Source organism: Xiphophorus couchianus, chromosome 9, assembly GCF_001444195.1.
Source record: "Xiphophorus couchianus chromosome 9, X_couchianus-1.0, whole genome shotgun sequence".
Taxonomy (NCBI): domain Eukaryota; kingdom Metazoa; phylum Chordata; class Actinopteri; order Cyprinodontiformes; family Poeciliidae; genus Xiphophorus; species Xiphophorus couchianus.
The window spans coordinates 15,059,980-15,076,490 of record NC_040236.1 but is presented as its reverse complement, the minus strand read 5'-3'; the positions used below and the strand labels follow the sequence as shown (position 1 = coordinate 15,076,490).

Sequence of the window (16,511 nt, the reverse complement as noted above, 5' to 3'; positions counted from 1 at the left end):
CAACAACGACAGCAACTCCAACTGCAGCAACAACTGCGGCAACAACAACTGCAGCAACAACTACAACCCAAATACCTACAACAAAAGACGTAATCACAACAGCACAGAGTAATAAAATCCCAGCTACACACAACACAACAAATAAGGTAACTCGGATTCTTGCAGTGTTGCCAGAATGAGAGTATTCTCTTTAATCTTTTTCTTTTTACTCTAGACAGTAAATATTCTACTGATTTGCATGGCAAGTCCTCTAGTGGAGATGAGCATGGTGAGTGAACAACAGAACATTATAGATGAAACCACGATAAGCCATTTATTTATGCTGTGATGTTCTTCTGAAGACACCAAACAAACCGTATAAAAGTAAAGTACTCCTTCCCTGTGTCTCATCAGCAAATACCTACCATAATTATGGCTGTCCATCTCACAACATCGCTCTGTCATAACTTACATCTCACAACATCGTTCTGTCATGACTTATGTAAGGTAAGACATGAATTGATGGATTCTGGTGTAAGTTTTCACTGCTTCTGAATTTAATAAGTGTTAATGTTTGTAATGTTTTAAATAGATAGCTCATTTAATAGTAGTTGCTCTAACCCAGGAGTTGAAATGGGAAAAACTGGCACCAAACTACTATTATTATGACTGTGATTTGCATAAATTTCAGATGAAAAAAAAATCTGCCTAAGTTAAAAATATGTTTTCATCCATTATTGTTATTTTACAGGTGTTTTGTGTTATGCTTCCAAGCATTTGGGGTTTTATGTAATCTTGATCTATATGTTTAGATGTTGCTTTTGTTAGTTTTGTTTGTTCATTTCCATTTCTATTTGGACATTGTCTGATTATTTCACTCAATTTCTTTTACTACACTTGTGATTTTAAAAATAATTTTAAAAAGTCAACAAATAGAGGACAAAAGACAGACAAAAGAAGTGTGTTTTCTGTCCCCAGGCTAATTATTGATGTCCCAAATTTGGATCACTTCACAACTAAATTAGATGTGAAGGAGAGAAAAAAGTTCTCAAAGAATTTCACTGATTGATGTTTAACATGTTAAAACTTTGGAAATTTGCAGGAATTTCGCACAAAATTAGGACCAACATAAGAAAAAGCCTATGGTGTTATAAAGGATTATACAACTGAATCTTAAAAAGGTTGTTAACCCCGAAAAAATGATTTAGGACCAGGATTCAAAAGGAATAACCAAAACACAGCTTTATTAAAGAAAAAACTGCGCAGGGGAGAGAATGTGTGTGTAGCCAGACGCTATCAGACAAACTCTCTCAATACATCACACAGAACGTCAGTTTTTATACTCATCTTAAGACACGTAAGTGGCGCAAAACAATTCCTGGAAGTCAAACAAAACAACACCTCTTAGAAGAAACAAACTCATGACAAATTGACCTATGCACAGGGTAAAGTGTGGTTTTCAATTACTGCTTTACTCACTTCACACCCCGAGAGTGCAATAGTTTAGACAGAGAAGGTGCAAATACTATTTTATCTTTGTCAGCTCCAGGTGTCTCGTCTCAGAATCAGTTGCTGGGCAGAAATACATTCAAAATGGAACAAGCTTTTTCGGGGTTAACAAGGTTATCAGTCAGGTTGTAAATTTCTTGTTGTTTCTTTTTGTCCTCTCTCTGCAAACACATGACTAGCTGATCAAAAATTGTAAAGGAAATTTGAGAGGTTGCCCAGAACAGGAAACAAGTAAAAAGTCATTTTTTTCCTTTCCACACATATTTTGAGTCAGAGACATAGGAGAATGGATGAAAAACAAACTGAAAATATTTTTGATTAAAGCTGACTTCCTAGTCAAAGTTTCACACATGTAGTCTGCTAAGGCAGGAAAAAATGGATTTAAATTTCACACATCGACTATTATTTAAAGATAGAGCAAAAGAGTTAGAAAAAGGAAATTGCCAAGCATATAATGAATTATTTCAAAAAGCTTTATAAATTTCTGAGTAAGATATAAAACACCACGACATGTAATGAAGGGTATTTAAACAAACAATGTTTGATCATAATAGCACATCAAGGTCATTAAAACATTATATATCTTTGGATTAGTGGAAGGTTCCTATATTTTTCATATAATGGAAGAAAGCAGTATAGTCTCAAATTGGAAATGTTCTTGTGCAATACAGGATATTGATGTCATCAAGTCTCCATATCCATTCAAGGTTTTTCACACATTGATGTCAAAAATATGCATTAATCAGGTAATATACATTATTATTTAGATATGTAACATGTGTTTATTTCTGTGTTTGTAGAAGTTCAGGATTGTGGGAAGTTCGCTTTCTGTTTTGTTTTCCTTGGCAACATTCATTTTATCTTTGATATACAACTCCGGAGTAAGTACTAATCATTGATGCAGCACTGTGACATGTTAGGACATTTCTTGATCATAAACAGCTTCTTTTTATTTGTGCAAACTTTCATGTTTTAGGATATTATTATTGGCCTTGTGAGTGTTGTGCTGGCGATTAGTTCCATAGAGTGGATCATTGCAATACTGCCTTTAGGACCAAGCCATGAGCTGTGAGTTAAAACCTTCCTCCTGCACAAAATATTTTCACTTTGACTTTATCTTGAACATACACCAGCTAACCATTCTTCGTTTAATTTATTTGTTTAAGAAATGAACTCTTTGACTGTGCTCTTTGGGTGTGTTTTGTCTTCCACCAAGTTTTCATAAGTAAGTAGTCTCCTATCACCCAAACGTCTTTTGTGTTTATTTTACTTTTAGAAAAAAAATGTATATTGTATTACAGTTGGACATTTGGGGTAATCAAATGTTTATCAATTCCTGGTGCAAAAATATAGTATTACTCTCACATAGCTGGTAAATCATTGGCCATGAATGAATTACAGCAACCTCCAAATCATTTGCACCTGTGGTAAAGCAGCGTGAAACACCTTAAAATATTTTCACTAATCTGGCTGTAAAGCATGATGTGAAATTATTTGGTTGGGATATATATTATAAATTAGAATATTTGGAATAAAATCACTAGTAGGATATAAAAATAACCTTAAAATTAATTTGTCAACAAACTTTTAACAAGTTATCACTTCCTACTTTGCTGGATATAAATATAAGTTGACACATAAGCCAGTTTTATTTATTACTAGTTTCACACTGGGAAGCACAATAGAAAATCCCAATCATTTTAAGACTTTTATACAACTTTTCACTGATGATAATTATGAAGGGTGCCATAAGTGTAATTATTTTTGATACATATCGTAGTTTTGATTTTTTTCTTACTTCATACTATCTAAACCTGCATAATTGTGACTTTTAAAGAAGTATAACTTTTTCCATACATTTATCAAATTTATTTGTTAGAAAGCTGGATGCGATCACAACATGGCGAACTCTGTCATTTAGAAGCCCGTGAACAAATTTCAAATTTCTGTCTCATTTTAGTTGGTCCAAAGAACATTTCCAATGTCACAGTGGGGTTTTTTTTTAATACGAAAGATTAAACATTATAAAAGCTAAAATAAAATGTACTGCCAACCTGGATTATATACGGCCCAACACTCTGTTTATATTTTAAAATTTCCACACACAGATGTTTTTCTCTATGTCAGCATCAACATCTTGTTTGAGGAACGGGGAGAAACTACAAGAGTGTTTTGGCTTCTGATTGTTCACACAGCCCTGACAATAGTTTGGAATATTGTGCTCTGCACCAAGAAGAGAACATTACTGCAGAAAAAAAGAGGTGAGTAATTTGTCTTTCTCTCAAAAAGTGTTAATAACATGCTGCTTAATGTTGTGGATTCACCTGAAAATAAACAACTTTCATTACAGTTTCTGTCATTGATAAGGCCAAATATAATCAGCATCATAAAGGAAAGAAGGTAAAACAGTGAATGTGATACAAATAAGTTTGCTCTACTTTGAATGCTTGAATCCTTACAAATGTTTTACTTTACAATACTAAAATGATTTTATTTATATCTGTTTCTGGGTTTCAGGAGCATCTCTCACCAAAAGGAGTGGTTGTTGTACTCTGCTCTGTTACCATGGTGGTTTTGAGCACAGCTCTGCCAGTACTAATCTTTGTTGACTATTTTTGATGCAGAGGAGTTGATATACTGTAAAGTACCATTGAGACTTATTCACACACCTAGTAAAGAAGTGGAAAGAAAAAACTTCAAATAAATCAAAAGTTCTCTTACAGTGACTTTTTTTTATTATTATTTCCTTTGCCTTCTTGTTTAGTGTTAGTGGTTGCTGGACAGATTTGACTGCCTTTACAGTCTTGTTTGGACACTTCAGGTCATTTAAAACATGTGATCACTGCTGCAAGACAGACAATGTTGATCTTTTTATTTCTGAAGATCAACATTATCTGTCTTACTTAAATGGCATGCTTGTATCTTTCCCATTTTAAAGAGAGACTATTAGAATTGAATTACTGTTTAATGTTTCCAGACTCTCTGTTCAACTTGTAAAAGCAAATTATAATTGGGATTTTTTTTTTCTCACAAAAAATCCATACGTGTAAAAGACTACAAGTTAAATGTTTAGATATGTAAAAGTCAACTTTTACAACTTTTTCCACATCTTCACTGGGTGTGCAAATAAATGTGGGCTATGAAGAATATTGGAAAGAATATACAATATAGCATTTGTTTAATCAAATATATAAACATATGCTCCCTTTTTTAAAGCTGTTCATAATTTCAAAGATTAATAAAAGTTATTTATATGTTAGAGCCTTAACTGAAATGCAGAAAGCTCCATTGTTCAAACTGGAAACTATTTCCTCAAAGTAGTCTGCATTTATTTCTCTGTGAAGGGAGCATAAGCCACCATGCCAGCTCTTATCATTAGTCCAACATGTGTCAATGGTAAAACATTTACTTTGATTCCGGTATAACCTTATAAATGTGTATATTCTACTAAGCTCCGCTGGTCATCCAAAGGGATGTTTTCAATCACCAGTGGAATATTTTAAAGGCTGTGACGATGCCCAGTTTGAGTAGCTGCATGCAAGAAACAGCTCACTAAATCACACATATCTTTAAGGTAATGGAAAAAAGTTGAGACTTTATTACAGCCAGAAGTAGCAAAGGGTGAGATTAGAGTAAACTGAAGAGGATGTCGTAAAACAGCTTTATTGACTGTTCACTAAATAGGTCAGCCTGTTGTTGAAACTTTGCACCCTGTAGTGCTTTCTTCAAAGCTTCCAATAGTCAAATGCATGTTCTGTTTCTTATGTATTTAAAAATACAATATTCATGATTTTGTACTTATTTTAAAAGAAATCAGCATTTATATTGATGAATGTCCAATGATTCACTCAGGTGTTAACATCAATTAACCGGAGGAGACATATTCTAAACTTTCTTCAACTTCCTAATTTCTCACAAATCCTGTAGTCTTCACATATTGGGGCAGATGTTGATTGTGTAGTTCTGCTGTCATGAAACATGTCAGTCAAAAGACCCAGTGCTTCTGTCTTGGCATTTCAGTTAATAAAAAAGTGTGTGTGTGTGTGCGGGCGTGGGCGTGTGTGTGTATGTGTATGTGCCTGAAATATGTTGTAAATGATTAATCTGCTTCTCTGTTATTAAGCCTTTACTTCCTGGTTTTATGATTGAAGTTTTTCCCTATTTTCTTCACTACAAAAAAAAAAGAAAAAAGTGCCTCTTGTGGTTTTTAAAAGGCATCCATCAGTAGAATAGGCCTTTATTTGACAGCAACATTTTTTTTTGATCGTAGTTACATCTCAAATTAGACCTTTATTTATTTCATTGCCTGAATTCAAAAAGTAAAACTAATGTTAATATTTAAACCTAAATTCAGTTTGGCAGAAAATATCAGTCCAATGAAGACATGTCTTTCGTCCTGAAATCTTTTGGTTATTACCAAAGAAGTCATGAAGAAGACACCTGACTACAATCTTACATGCAGCTACTGACACGCTCCTTAAAAGGTGATTGCTAAAGAAGCATCCTGTTCACACAGTGCTTCATCCAATCATATTAATAGAAAAGTTAAGTTGAAAAAAAAAGGTGCACATGAAATTAGGATTTGTAATTGTCGATATGTTTCTACCAGTCTTGGCCAGGTCTCTCTTTAAAAATATTTTTTTAATCTCAGAGGGAAATACATGGTTAAATAAAAGTTACATACTTACCTCTTCCTACAGTTTGAGGTCAACCAATCAGAACCTTTTTGTGTTGCCAAAACCTGCTTCAGAACTCGAGCTCAATATTTCAACCTGTTGCACCCACACTGTTGACTTCCTGTCTTCCCAGAGATTTTAGTTAAAGTTTAATTTTTATGATATACGATTCTGATTGTAATGTGGTTTGTTTTCTATGCTGTACATTGTTGTGTATTATCTTGGTTACCGTTTTTGTGAAGCACTTTGTGACAGGACGTGTCTCCGGAAAAGGAGGTTTTTGTCCCTGTTTGCATTTACAGACTGTAATCCGGATTTTTTATGTCTTTTGTTGATAAACAGCTTCTTCCTTGCCAAGTGGCCTTTCAGCCCATATTAGAACATGATAGGTAACCAGCTTCAGCCAGCATTTTCACAAAGTCTGTAGCTTTTGTTCTTGGATTGATTTGCACATTTTGGACCAAAGCAGATTCATCTCTTGGGACACAAAACCTGTCTCCTTTTTTATGAACAGTTAAATATTTACATTTGTAAAGAGTTGTGACTCCTTATTGTCTTCAAGCCATAATCACCTAATTGACAGTAATAAGTACTTTGTGTTTTGAATCTATACACAACTTTAATTTTTTTTAACTGAATTGCTGAAATAAAACTATTTGATACTAATTTAAGCTTTAGACAACTTACTCGATATTAAAATAATCTTTATTGGAAATATTCAAACATTCATATGAGCAATACACAGAAAAAATGATCTCAGAGCGATAATACAACAGAATATACAGAATTGAAAGACAAGAATTAAAATCTATATTACCGTATATATCAATTAAGTACTGTTTGGACACACTTCTGAGAAAACACCATAGTTGTGATGCCATCCTGCTATGGTACAAGACAGATGATGAATATTGGAGTTATTAAATAGTTATTGTGTGTTTAAGGCACATTTTGTGTTTGACATATTCAATCAAAAATATTTTTGCAAAAAAAAAAAAGAACTCACATAAACTTGAAAGTTTTTTGTTTTTTTTTAAAAATCTACCTCATTTAAACAGGATTCCTGGCATTTTGATCCTTTTCATATCCAGCATACAGTTTATATATATATACACAGCTATTAAGAAATATGCAAATCTTAGAAGCACAACAACAAAATACATCTTAAGATGAAAAATCACACACAAAAAATGCTTGTTTTAGTAAAATCCAGTTGCTTAAAGCAAACAGACACGTTCAGTGCACATCAAACTTCTGCGAATGCCTCGTCAGTTCACCTCTGAGATTTGAAATCAAAGAAAAACAGATCCACAGAAACTGTAACATTTGTTATCTTTACAGATGAATTCTGTGTCTTGTTGAAGAAAAAGTGCTTCAGAAAAAGGGACAAAACAAAACGAGAAATTATCGTCTACAACAAAATCGAGTGGGAAAACATCCCGTATATGTCAATGTCAAGTTAAATGATGTTGTTAGATCTGATCTTGAAAAGAGGGAAAAAATCATGACAACACAAACAACTGCAACTTCAGTAGGTTTTCATCTGTTATAGCTGTCAATGCGTCCTTCAAACATTTCAAAGGAAATCTGTGTAAAACGTGTCTAAAAAGACACATTTCTGTGGTATATCTGGTCATAGTACCCATACCACTGCATCCTTAAAAAAATAAAACAAAAAAAATAACTCATTGGCATTCTTCCTGCTTCAACTCCGACACCACAGGCAGAATCACATGGGAGATGCGGCTCCACAGCCCGCCAAACTTGTCTATATCCATTTCATTGAAGGAGGTTTTGCCTGTGGGGTCCACCAGCTTTGCCTCCACGTGGCTCTGCACCAGCTCCTCCACCTCCTTCAGGCTCAGCTCGCTGCTGACCTCGTCTTGCGGCAGCAGCGCGGTGAACAACAGGAACGCCTGCTTGTATGCGGCGGTCTCGTGATCACAGTAACGGTAAAAAATGAGGGTGGAGCCCGGAGGCAGCTCCTCAAAGCGGTGGATGACCACCGCTGGTTTGTCTCCCTCAAAAGCCGCCTTCAGCTGGTTGTCGACGTCCAGCTTTACCCTGTCGCTGTCCTGGCTGGCAAAACTTACCCCGTCAATGAGGAGGGCAGAGCCGTTGAGGGCGGATGAGTAGGTGGAGGCCAGGCCCCGAGCCAGGCACAGCAGAGTCCTCTCTGCCTTGAGACCTGCTACCAAGATCAGACTCACTGGCTCGGTTGGCTCAGCGGTTTTAAGGTGCTTTCCCAGGTGGATCTGGGTTCTCTTCCACAGCTCTTCTCGCTGACTTGGGAATTGAGACTGGAGATGCAACAAGCTGTCAGAAAACTTTTCTGGTATAGCTTCTCGGGGTCGTTGCCCTCCTGCTTTACTCTGCAGCACAGGGAGGATCCGGTAAGCCAGCAGGGTGGCAGAGCTGAGCAGCACCAACAAAACCAAGCGCCATGAATACCAAAAAAACCCTGCAACGATAGGAGAGCATTTATTTCGACTTGGGATAAATAAAGAATTTTTTAATTTTTATTAAAATGGCACGGCACAGAGTAATGAGTATGATAATGTTAATAAATATTTATACCACCTCTACAAGAATTTCCAGAGCTTATCTCAATCCCAGCCGTTTTCTTTTTTCCATCTTAAAGAAAAAGAAAAAAAGAAAAAAATCCACTGTCAGTGTGGAAAAACCTGGCAATGACATCAGATGTTCTTCTTTGTTTAAATAAAAATACCTTGTTTTGTCAGATGATCTGCCTTTTTTTGATGAGGAATGTTGTTTTCACATGGTTTGGTTGGGTACGTTTCCGCCGAAGTCAAGTACACATTTTTGGAGACTTGGTTAGGTACAACCAGAGGCGATATGGCTTCGTTTTTGACATAAAAAGAAAGAAAAATAAATAAATTTCAATTTTGCTCAATGCAGCTTTGTGAACATAAACTTTATCATAGAAAACACTGAGTACCTGCGTTCCTGGCTTTGGCCTCCATTATTTTCTTATACTCATCCATGCTGGTGTTCGGCACAGCAGGCCTCTTCTCTGCTGGTTGGATGTGTGAATGAGCCTTGTTGGGCAATGAAGTTGCTTTTACTTCAGCTTTAAATGAAAACAATCAAATCAGGTTAGGACCATACATTTATTTTCCCTCCACAAATGTAATACTTTACCTGCAAACACAGAAATAAAATAATCAAACCATTTCATCTTGCTCTCCTTAACACAAAATATTCAAACCTTTTTTAGTCTTCATTTCTTGCGAATCTTCATTACCATATGGAGAAAGGAAGGGTTTGAATTTATGAAGGACGACGCGAGGAGAATGGTTCACAAATTCATTGCGGTCTGTTTAATACGGGAAAAAATCAGTAAAATCCATTAAAATTACATATAGAAACACAAGACATAAATTATGCTCAGTTCTGATTTATAATAGCTGTAAAAACTGGGAAATCAATCTATATAATTATACAAATAATAACAAAAATAAATTAATAATCATAATCTTAATTAGGAGGGTTCATTTTACTTTTTTGTCCTTCCAAAGTGCAGTTAAGAACTATTAACATTTTATAGGTTTTTATTACATGTAGTCCTTACCTTTGTATGTTTTTGGTGGACTGGTTTCTTTTAATGGCTCCTCAACCTCATCCATTTCCAGGTCCTCACCGTTCTCCGTGTCTTTGACTGAGTCCTGGACCTCCATGTCATCATCACTAAGGTTGTCACCACGTCCCTCTCCGGCATCCAACCGCTGCTTCTTGGTAGGAGACTCTGTTCAATAACAATTCAAGCCACATCTGAGCACTGTAATTAAAGGTAGTGCTAGTTACTTTATCTGAGGAAATAAATAGAAAATTAGAGCATCCCACCTTCATCATCCAAGCCGTTCTCCACATTTTTTGAACCTTTAGCTGCTGGTGACGACTGAGGTTCTGATGTCTTTCTGGTCCTTTTCAGAGGACCCCTTGGAGTTGGCTCAACGCTGTGTACTGTAGAGGAAAAGAAAAACAATTACACTGCCACATGGCACCCCTTAATGTTTAACAAGTAGAAAAAGGCCTTCAACAGAACTTATGAGGGTGACCTGACTTGTATCTTTAATATCCAGAGGTCCCATTTTCTAGTACAACCTACTCTTATCATAGTTTTCCAATCATTGCTCATTTTTTTTCAGGAGTGATAGAGCAAATTATCCTTGACAAAAATCCCAGTCATAAGAAAGAACAATTTGTGCAATAATTCTTAGAGAGTTAATGTTCCCTAAACTCCTTTTAACATGATGTAAGGTGTTGATCAGCCTGGATCTAATGTCTTTTTCTCATTGTGAGTCATTTGTTAGTATCTGCTCACATTAACCAGCTGTGGGAGTGAAATACATGCACAAGGTAATTTTATGCTACTTCTCCCAGTGGGATTAATTACTTACTTGAAATATTTGGGCAAACTTCAGTGTTTCTATTGAAAAGGTGAATAGCACTTAAAATAATAATAATAATAATAATAAAGAAAAAACACAAACACAGATTTTTGGCCCCTTGTTGAAAACAACACGTCCAGTTTTCTACAAGGGGAAGAGGTCATGCTTCATCACAGCAGATTGCATTGCATTAAGTCTCCAGCTAAATTGTAAACGTAACAATATAACGTTATAAATAATGGAATATATATTCCCTGCAACATATAAATAAGTTCTAATTTTAAATACTGGAGATCAAAAACTGCTATCATATAGAATAGAAATATGACACATTTCTTTTAAGACATTACTGCTGAAATACGTTATGAGATTGCTTATTATAAATAATTAGTGATTAATAATAATAAAAATAATAATAGCGCTACTAGTTACACATAGTTTTACAGTATTTTGTACAAATTTATTACAATAATTCATAAAATTAAAATGCACTAAAAAGCATTACAGCTGTCATTGGTCATTCTTACTTAAAAAATGATGATGATGATGATTATTATCATTATTATTATTATCCATCCATTTTCTAACACTCTTGCTGCAAGGCAACAGTGCTACTGTGCAGCCCTATTATTGTTATTATTATTATTATTATTATTATTGTTGGTAACAGTATTTTACAGTCACAGAAAAATAAGAGTATAAAGAGTTTTTAAAAAAGCTATTTTCAAATAAATAACTGCATAAACTTGATTTCTAAGGATTATTAGTTCAATAATAATAACAATATTATGATTGAACTGCTGCTCCTCTAACCTTTAATACGTTAAAAAAAACGTATTAAAGGTGACCATAATGACCACAGTAATTAGTTACTTATTCCCCTTCCTCTCATATGCCCCTCTGTTTTGTCTATTGATGGGGATAACTGCTAATGAAAGACAATTTCCATTTCACCTCGTCGTGGTTAACAGGAAGTTGTTTATTGCGCGAAAATAAAACCGAAAATGAAATTTAAAAGTTGCTCATAACTGTTAATTTAACCTCAAATGCGGGATATAATTTTGATTTATTTGAATTAAATAGTAAACATTAGTTGAAACATTAATGCCAACTCTGACTTTCGATTACAGTAGAGCTATGAAGCTAAGCTAGCTAACGAGCGTCACTGTCAATTTGCTCACCTTTCCCCGTCTGCCTTAACGACCTTCTTAATTGGCCCGGAGCCTTATTTTTAGCCGCCTTTGAATCCATCCTTGTTCTCAAATCGATTGGATGTCGCTTCAAATCAGCAAAAATTTAAACAAAAAAGTGAAACATCCTCACACGAAACAGACAGCAGCCAGTCTGTGCGTAAACTTCCCCGTTTTGTTGCTGGGGAAACGTTTCAGGTCGGGACCCGTTGAGGTGTATCACTGTAACAATCTTCCGCTCTAGAAACAAGGGCCTTGCTGTACGTTCCGCTCTGGGAGTAAACAGGTGAAAGTGAAACTCCAACCCGAAGGATAAGGACTCCCTCTAATCCACGGAGATGTTGTCGGTTGAGGCTTTTCTATGAATTGGTAATCGTGGATAGTATATCAATTATGCTTATTCGTTTTGAATAGCTCAGAGGCTCTACTAATATATCAAAGCTTTGTGGTCATTGACTGAGTCAGTTAGCTTTGCTAACACTAGCAAGCTTGTTAGCCCTCGTCACCTGACCTGAGTCTCGTCATGTTTCTGATATACTCGCCTTTTAGTAGGCAGTTCGTACCTACAGTATATATCTAATTTATTTCGAGAATGCCTTGTTCAAACCCGATGATGAACAAAGTGAGTGATTCGAGAGTTTTATTTGCAGGGTGCTAGCGGCTATTAGCTTTGCAGTGAGTTAGCTGTCATGTATTATGGTGTAATGTCACCAGGGGAAGTTGAGCAAAGATTGTTGTGTTTATTTTGCCTTTTTGTTTACTATTAAATGTCTTTTTAAGTGCTATAAATTACAACACTTGAGGAGCTTTGAGTATTTCACAGATTAGTGGAAAAGAAAAAACAACCTTCCTTATTGCATGCGATTCATTGACAGGTGCGATTCTTTACAGCGTCACTTTGAACTTTAACCATGTGATGACAAACTGTACAAAATCCACTACTTTTCCACGTGTCTCAGTAGTGCAAATCATATGATGACATATACTTGTGGTTTATCAGTTCTCAACTCCCGCAGCGACCCAATCCAAAAACATGGACTCACCACCAGGCTATCAGCAGCCAAAAGGCTCTGCAGATCCCTCTGCTGAACTGCCAGGTATTACTTTTATTGGTTTAATATATTTAGAAAATGTTGTCAGCTGTGCTTATTGGATTATGTTTGTTCAGATCTCTGATCTAGTTTTTAAAGGAGCAGTATTATGTGTTTTCTGGGAACATAGTGTCATTTTATAGCATAATCAAGTAACTTACCGTCAGTTGTTGTAAAAAAAAAACAGCTCTACTAATAAAAACCTCGTGCTGCATTTTATTGACAACAATACAGTTACACCTACAGGTGAGGCTACAGGGCACTCTTCTGATAATGTAGAATTAGTAGAAGGGGATAAGGAAATTAAGATCAAATGCTTCTTATCACATTCAGATCTGGAAACATATATATTTTTTGACAAATTTAAGATGTGTTCAGCACATATAATGTTCACGTTAATTTTTGTTTTGTTTTGCTGATGTGGATCCAGATAAAGATGATAACTTACAGAATGGGGACAAGAACTCTGGCCAACAAGCCAATGATGAAAGTCGAGATAACTCGTCAAATAGAGAGAAATCAACAGATGAACCTCCGAGTCGGAGTGTTACTACAGGTTGTTATTTCTCAGTACGATATTTTCTGTGTGGTTTTCTGTGTATTATCTGTGTGTCTCCATAAACTCTACTAATAAAAACATTGTGCTTCATTTTATAGACAATAGTACAGGAACACCTCCAGAGAAGGAGACTACAGAGAGCTCTACTGATGACATAGCATCAGGTGAAGGGAGTAAGGAAATGAAGATCAAATGATTCTTACCACATCTAGATCTGGAAGAAAATTTATATTTTTGACAAATTTAACATGTGTTAAGCACATATAATGTTCATGTTCATTTTTGTTTTGTTTTGCAGGTGCGGATTCAGATGAAGGCAAAAGCTCTCCAGCTGTGGACAAGAACTCTGGCCAACAAGCCAATGATGAAAGTCGAGATAACTCATCAAATAGAGAGAAATCAACAGATGAACCTCTGAGTCGGAGTGTTACTACAGGTTGTTATTTCTCAGTACGATATTTTCTGTGTGGTTTTCTGTGTATTATCTGTGTGTCTCCATAAACTCTACTAATAAAAACATTGTGCTTCATTTTATAGACAATAGTACAGGAACACCTCCAGAGAAGGAGACTACAGAGAGCTCTACTGATGACGTAGCATCAGGTGAAGGGGGTAAGGAAATGAAGATCAAATGATTCTTACCACATCTAGATCTGGAAGAAAATTTATATTTTTGACAAATTTAACATGTGTTAAGCACATATAATGTTCACGTTCATTTTTGTTTTGTTTTGCTGATGTGGATCCAGATAAAGATGGGGACAAGAACTCTGGCCAACAAGCCAATGATGAAAGTCGAGATAACTCGTCAAATAGAGAGAAATCAACAGATGAACCTCTGAGTCGGAGTGTTACTACAGGTTGTTATTTCGCAGTATGATATTTTCTGTGTGGTTTTCTGTGTATTTTCTGCATTTCTCCATAAACTCCACTAATAAAAACTTTGTGTTTCATTTTATCGACAATAATACAACATCTTAAATTCAGTTATCTTCACTACTGGTTTTAGAAAGCCTACACTAAGTCAGAAATTTTATATGAAGGTTTGTACTTTCATTGATTCAGTAAAGTCAGAAGAAGCCGAATACCCTCCTGAAATGGACAAGACAAACAATTACCAAGCCGATGACGAACGACAAGGTTATTCCAAAGGAGATCCATCAGAAAATGAGGAACCAGTCCACACAACACCTGACGAATGTGCCAATCAAAGTATGATTTCAAGTCCTTTTTTTTCACTTGTATCTCTATTTTTTAAATATATCCACTGTTTGATGTTGATGGGTAATTGTATAAAATCCCTTGTAAGACGCATCTAAACCTCTCTTGACAGGAGGCATGAAACTATTGGTAGGAGTGGCTATAGTGGCACTTGTTGCCATCGTGGCACAGTATTACCTCCAATCTGAATCTCAACCTCAGAAGACTGATTGGCAACAAGTAGATGTCTTCCTCAAGCAGATGAAAAAAGTAAAAGAGAGGTTTCCCAATCAGCGCGCCGAGCTCTGGAGCAGGAGTGAAATCCACCTGAAGAGGCACCTCCAGACGAGCCAACCCGCGGAGCCCGTCAGCCTGATCCTGACATCAGGCGTCAGAGCCGAGAGGACCATGCGCTGCCTAGCTCAGGGTGTGGCCTCCGCCTTCTCCACCGCCCGCAACGCTTCCATCCTCCACATTGACGGAGCGGGCAAAGCCGGCCAAGACAGCGACCAGGTCAAACTGGACATTGACAGAAAGCTGCAAGGAGCGTTCGAGGGAGACAAGCCCGTAGCGGTGATTCACCGCCTGGAAGAGCTGCCTCCAGGCTCCACGCTCATCTTCTACCGCTACTGCGATCATGAGAACGCCGCCTACAAGAAGACTTTTCTGATCTTCACAGTGCTGCTGGGTGACGAAGAGGAGATCCCGGCTGAGATGCGCTTGAGCATCGTGGAGGAGATGGTGGACGACTACCTGCAGAAGAAGTTTCTGTCTCACGGTCACCCGGTATCTTTCGACAGGATGGATGTCAACAAGTACGGTGGACTGTGGAGCCGTATTTCCCACCTCATCCTGCCGGTGGCGGCGGAGGACAGAATAGAGCATGAAGGATGCTAGAGGACTCAACTCTGTTCTGAGTTTTGGGTCTGAGCACTGGAGTAGCACACAGCTTTAACACCTCTTACTTGGGTGTTTATTCTGGTACTCTTTACTGTGGTTTTAAACACCCAAATATCTTATTTGAAAGTGGGACATCTGTAAGAATTTAATTCATTATGAAGAAGTCTTTGACAAAAAGGCTTGTGCACTTTATTCTTTTAATCCTTTGTTAAATTCATAAGTGGGATGGGAAATGTTATTTGGATGTTGGAGTGGTGGGATTTTTAACTGTTGCATTTTAAACACACTCAAAATAGATCATATTCACACAACTTTCACATAATAGAGCTGGCATCACAACATAAGGTTTATAATTCAATGTGCCTTAAAGTAGGCCTCTGATTTTCTTTTTGTCAACCATGTTTCGAATAGAAAAGGATGAGTTAAATGTGCCTTAAAATATAAATAAACACTTATTTTAATTTAAATGGCCTGTTTTATTGTCTCTGAGGTGAACAGTTTCATGGACCCTATACAGTCTGGAATTGGGATTTTATTTAAGCAATTTCTTTAGAAAATGAATATAGGAGGAATATGTACAAATATGAGTAATTTCATAAAGTATTCCCTGTCCTACTATCATTGATTTGTCCAACATTCACCTTCTGTCCAAACACCCATTTACCATCCATCAATGCATATGTCTAGCCATGTATTATTTTATCTACTTATTCTACTGTTTTAGATTCATATATTTGTTTTTCCATTTTCCATAAAGTGTGGCACATCAAGTCATTAGCCTGGTTGCTGATTATTCAACTTTTGCGTTCTTTGGAGTTGGAGTCTGGAGCTCTGCATCACAATTACTTGCAAATAATGGATATTAGAATCTGTTCTGACTGCCATCAGTAGCACTTGTACCAAAGTCTGAGAACTATGCCATCACTAGAGAAACTATTAAGGCGTCTGGAAATGCATGTAGCAGCCCTGTTGGGGGCAGCAACAACCCAACTTGA

The 16,511-nt window shown here is 36.4% G+C and overlaps 3 protein-coding genes across 12 annotated transcripts; 2 read left to right on the top strand and 1 right to left on the bottom strand.

Annotated features, from left to right (window-relative positions):
* The first annotated feature begins 2 nt into the window (after window positions 1-2).
* Window positions 3-7,165, top strand: LOC114150311 (uncharacterized). Of its 2 annotated transcripts, none has more exons than XR_003596711.1 (9): window positions 3-146; window positions 215-268; window positions 394-486; window positions 2,289-2,369; window positions 2,465-2,556; window positions 2,655-2,713; window positions 3,616-3,749; window positions 3,839-3,888; window positions 4,006-7,165. XR_003596711.1 is itself a non-coding variant. In XM_028026659.1 (9 exons), the coding sequence occupies exons 2-9, from the start codon at window positions 239-241 to the stop codon at window positions 4,105-4,107; spliced, it is 660 nt and encodes a 219-aa protein (XP_027882460.1). In that variant the 5' UTR covers window positions 4-146; window positions 215-238; the 3' UTR covers window positions 4,108-7,165. The 2 variants fall into 2 exon arrangements, 1 of the variants encoding a protein (XP_027882460.1); XM_028026659.1 differs by having other exon boundaries at window positions 4-146; window positions 3,597-3,749.
* LOC114150297 (torsin-1A-interacting protein 1-like) lies at window positions 6,855-11,961 on the bottom strand. The gene is made up of 8 exons (XM_028026630.1): window positions 11,758-11,961; window positions 10,029-10,148; window positions 9,757-9,930; window positions 9,394-9,501; window positions 9,124-9,255; window positions 8,893-9,024; window positions 8,745-8,798; window positions 6,855-8,625 (listed from the first exon to the last, which is right to left on the bottom strand). The coding sequence occupies exons 1-8, from the start codon at window positions 11,825-11,827 to the stop codon at window positions 7,850-7,852; spliced, it is 1,566 nt and encodes a 521-aa protein (XP_027882431.1). The 5' UTR covers window positions 11,828-11,961; the 3' UTR covers window positions 6,855-7,849.
* A 45-nt stretch (window positions 11,962-12,006) lies between these two features.
* Window positions 12,007-15,983, top strand: LOC114150298 (torsin-1A-interacting protein 2-like). 9 transcript variants are annotated; one of them, XM_028026633.1, is made up of 9 exons: window positions 12,007-12,135; window positions 12,783-12,863; window positions 13,276-13,413; window positions 13,515-13,589; window positions 13,715-13,852; window positions 13,954-14,028; window positions 14,166-14,276; window positions 14,482-14,628; window positions 14,750-15,983. In XM_028026633.1, the coding sequence occupies exons 2-9, from the start codon at window positions 12,800-12,802 to the stop codon at window positions 15,511-15,513; spliced, it is 1,512 nt and encodes a 503-aa protein (XP_027882434.1). In that variant the 5' UTR covers window positions 12,007-12,135; window positions 12,783-12,799; the 3' UTR covers window positions 15,514-15,983. The 9 variants fall into 9 exon arrangements, with proteins under 9 accessions (XP_027882434.1, XP_027882440.1, XP_027882436.1 ...); XM_028026635.1 differs by having other exon boundaries at window positions 12,008-12,135; window positions 13,288-13,413; XM_028026636.1 differs by having other exon boundaries at window positions 12,009-12,135; window positions 12,767-12,863; window positions 13,715-13,804; window positions 13,978-14,028.
* Window positions 15,984-16,511: the final 528 nt, after the last annotated feature.

Coding starts and splice junctions, on each gene's coding strand:
- LOC114150298 (XM_028026633.1), top strand. CDS start 12,800: ATGGACTCACCACCAGGCTATCAGCAGCCAAAAGGCTCTGCAGATCCC. Junction 12,864..13,275: donor TCCCTCTGCTGAACTGCCAG/GTATTACTTTTA, acceptor TTTGTTTTGCTG/ATGTGGATCCAGATAAAGAT. Junction 13,414..13,514: donor GAGTCGGAGTGTTACTACAG/GTTGTTATTTCT, acceptor TTCATTTTATAG/ACAATAGTACAGGAACACCT.
- LOC114150297 (XM_028026630.1), bottom strand. CDS start 11,827: ATGGATTCAAAGGCGGCTAAAAATAAGGCTCCGGGCCAATTAAGAAGG. Junction 9,931..10,028: donor GAACGGCTTGGATGATGAAG/GTGGGATGCTCT, acceptor GTTATTGAACAG/AGTCTCCTACCAAGAAGCAG. Junction 9,256..9,393: donor AGAAATGAAGACTAAAAAAG/GTTTGAATATTT, acceptor TTTCATTTAAAG/CTGAAGTAAAAGCAACTTCA.
- LOC114150311 (XM_028026659.1), top strand. CDS start 239: ATGGCAAGTCCTCTAGTGGAGATGAGCATG. Junction 2,370..2,464: donor CTTTGATATACAACTCCGGA/GTAAGTACTAAT, acceptor TTCATGTTTTAG/GATATTATTATTGGCCTTGT. Junction 2,714..3,596: donor CTTCCACCAAGTTTTCATAA/GTAAGTAGTCTC, acceptor TTCCACACACAG/ATGTTTTTCTCTATGTCAGC.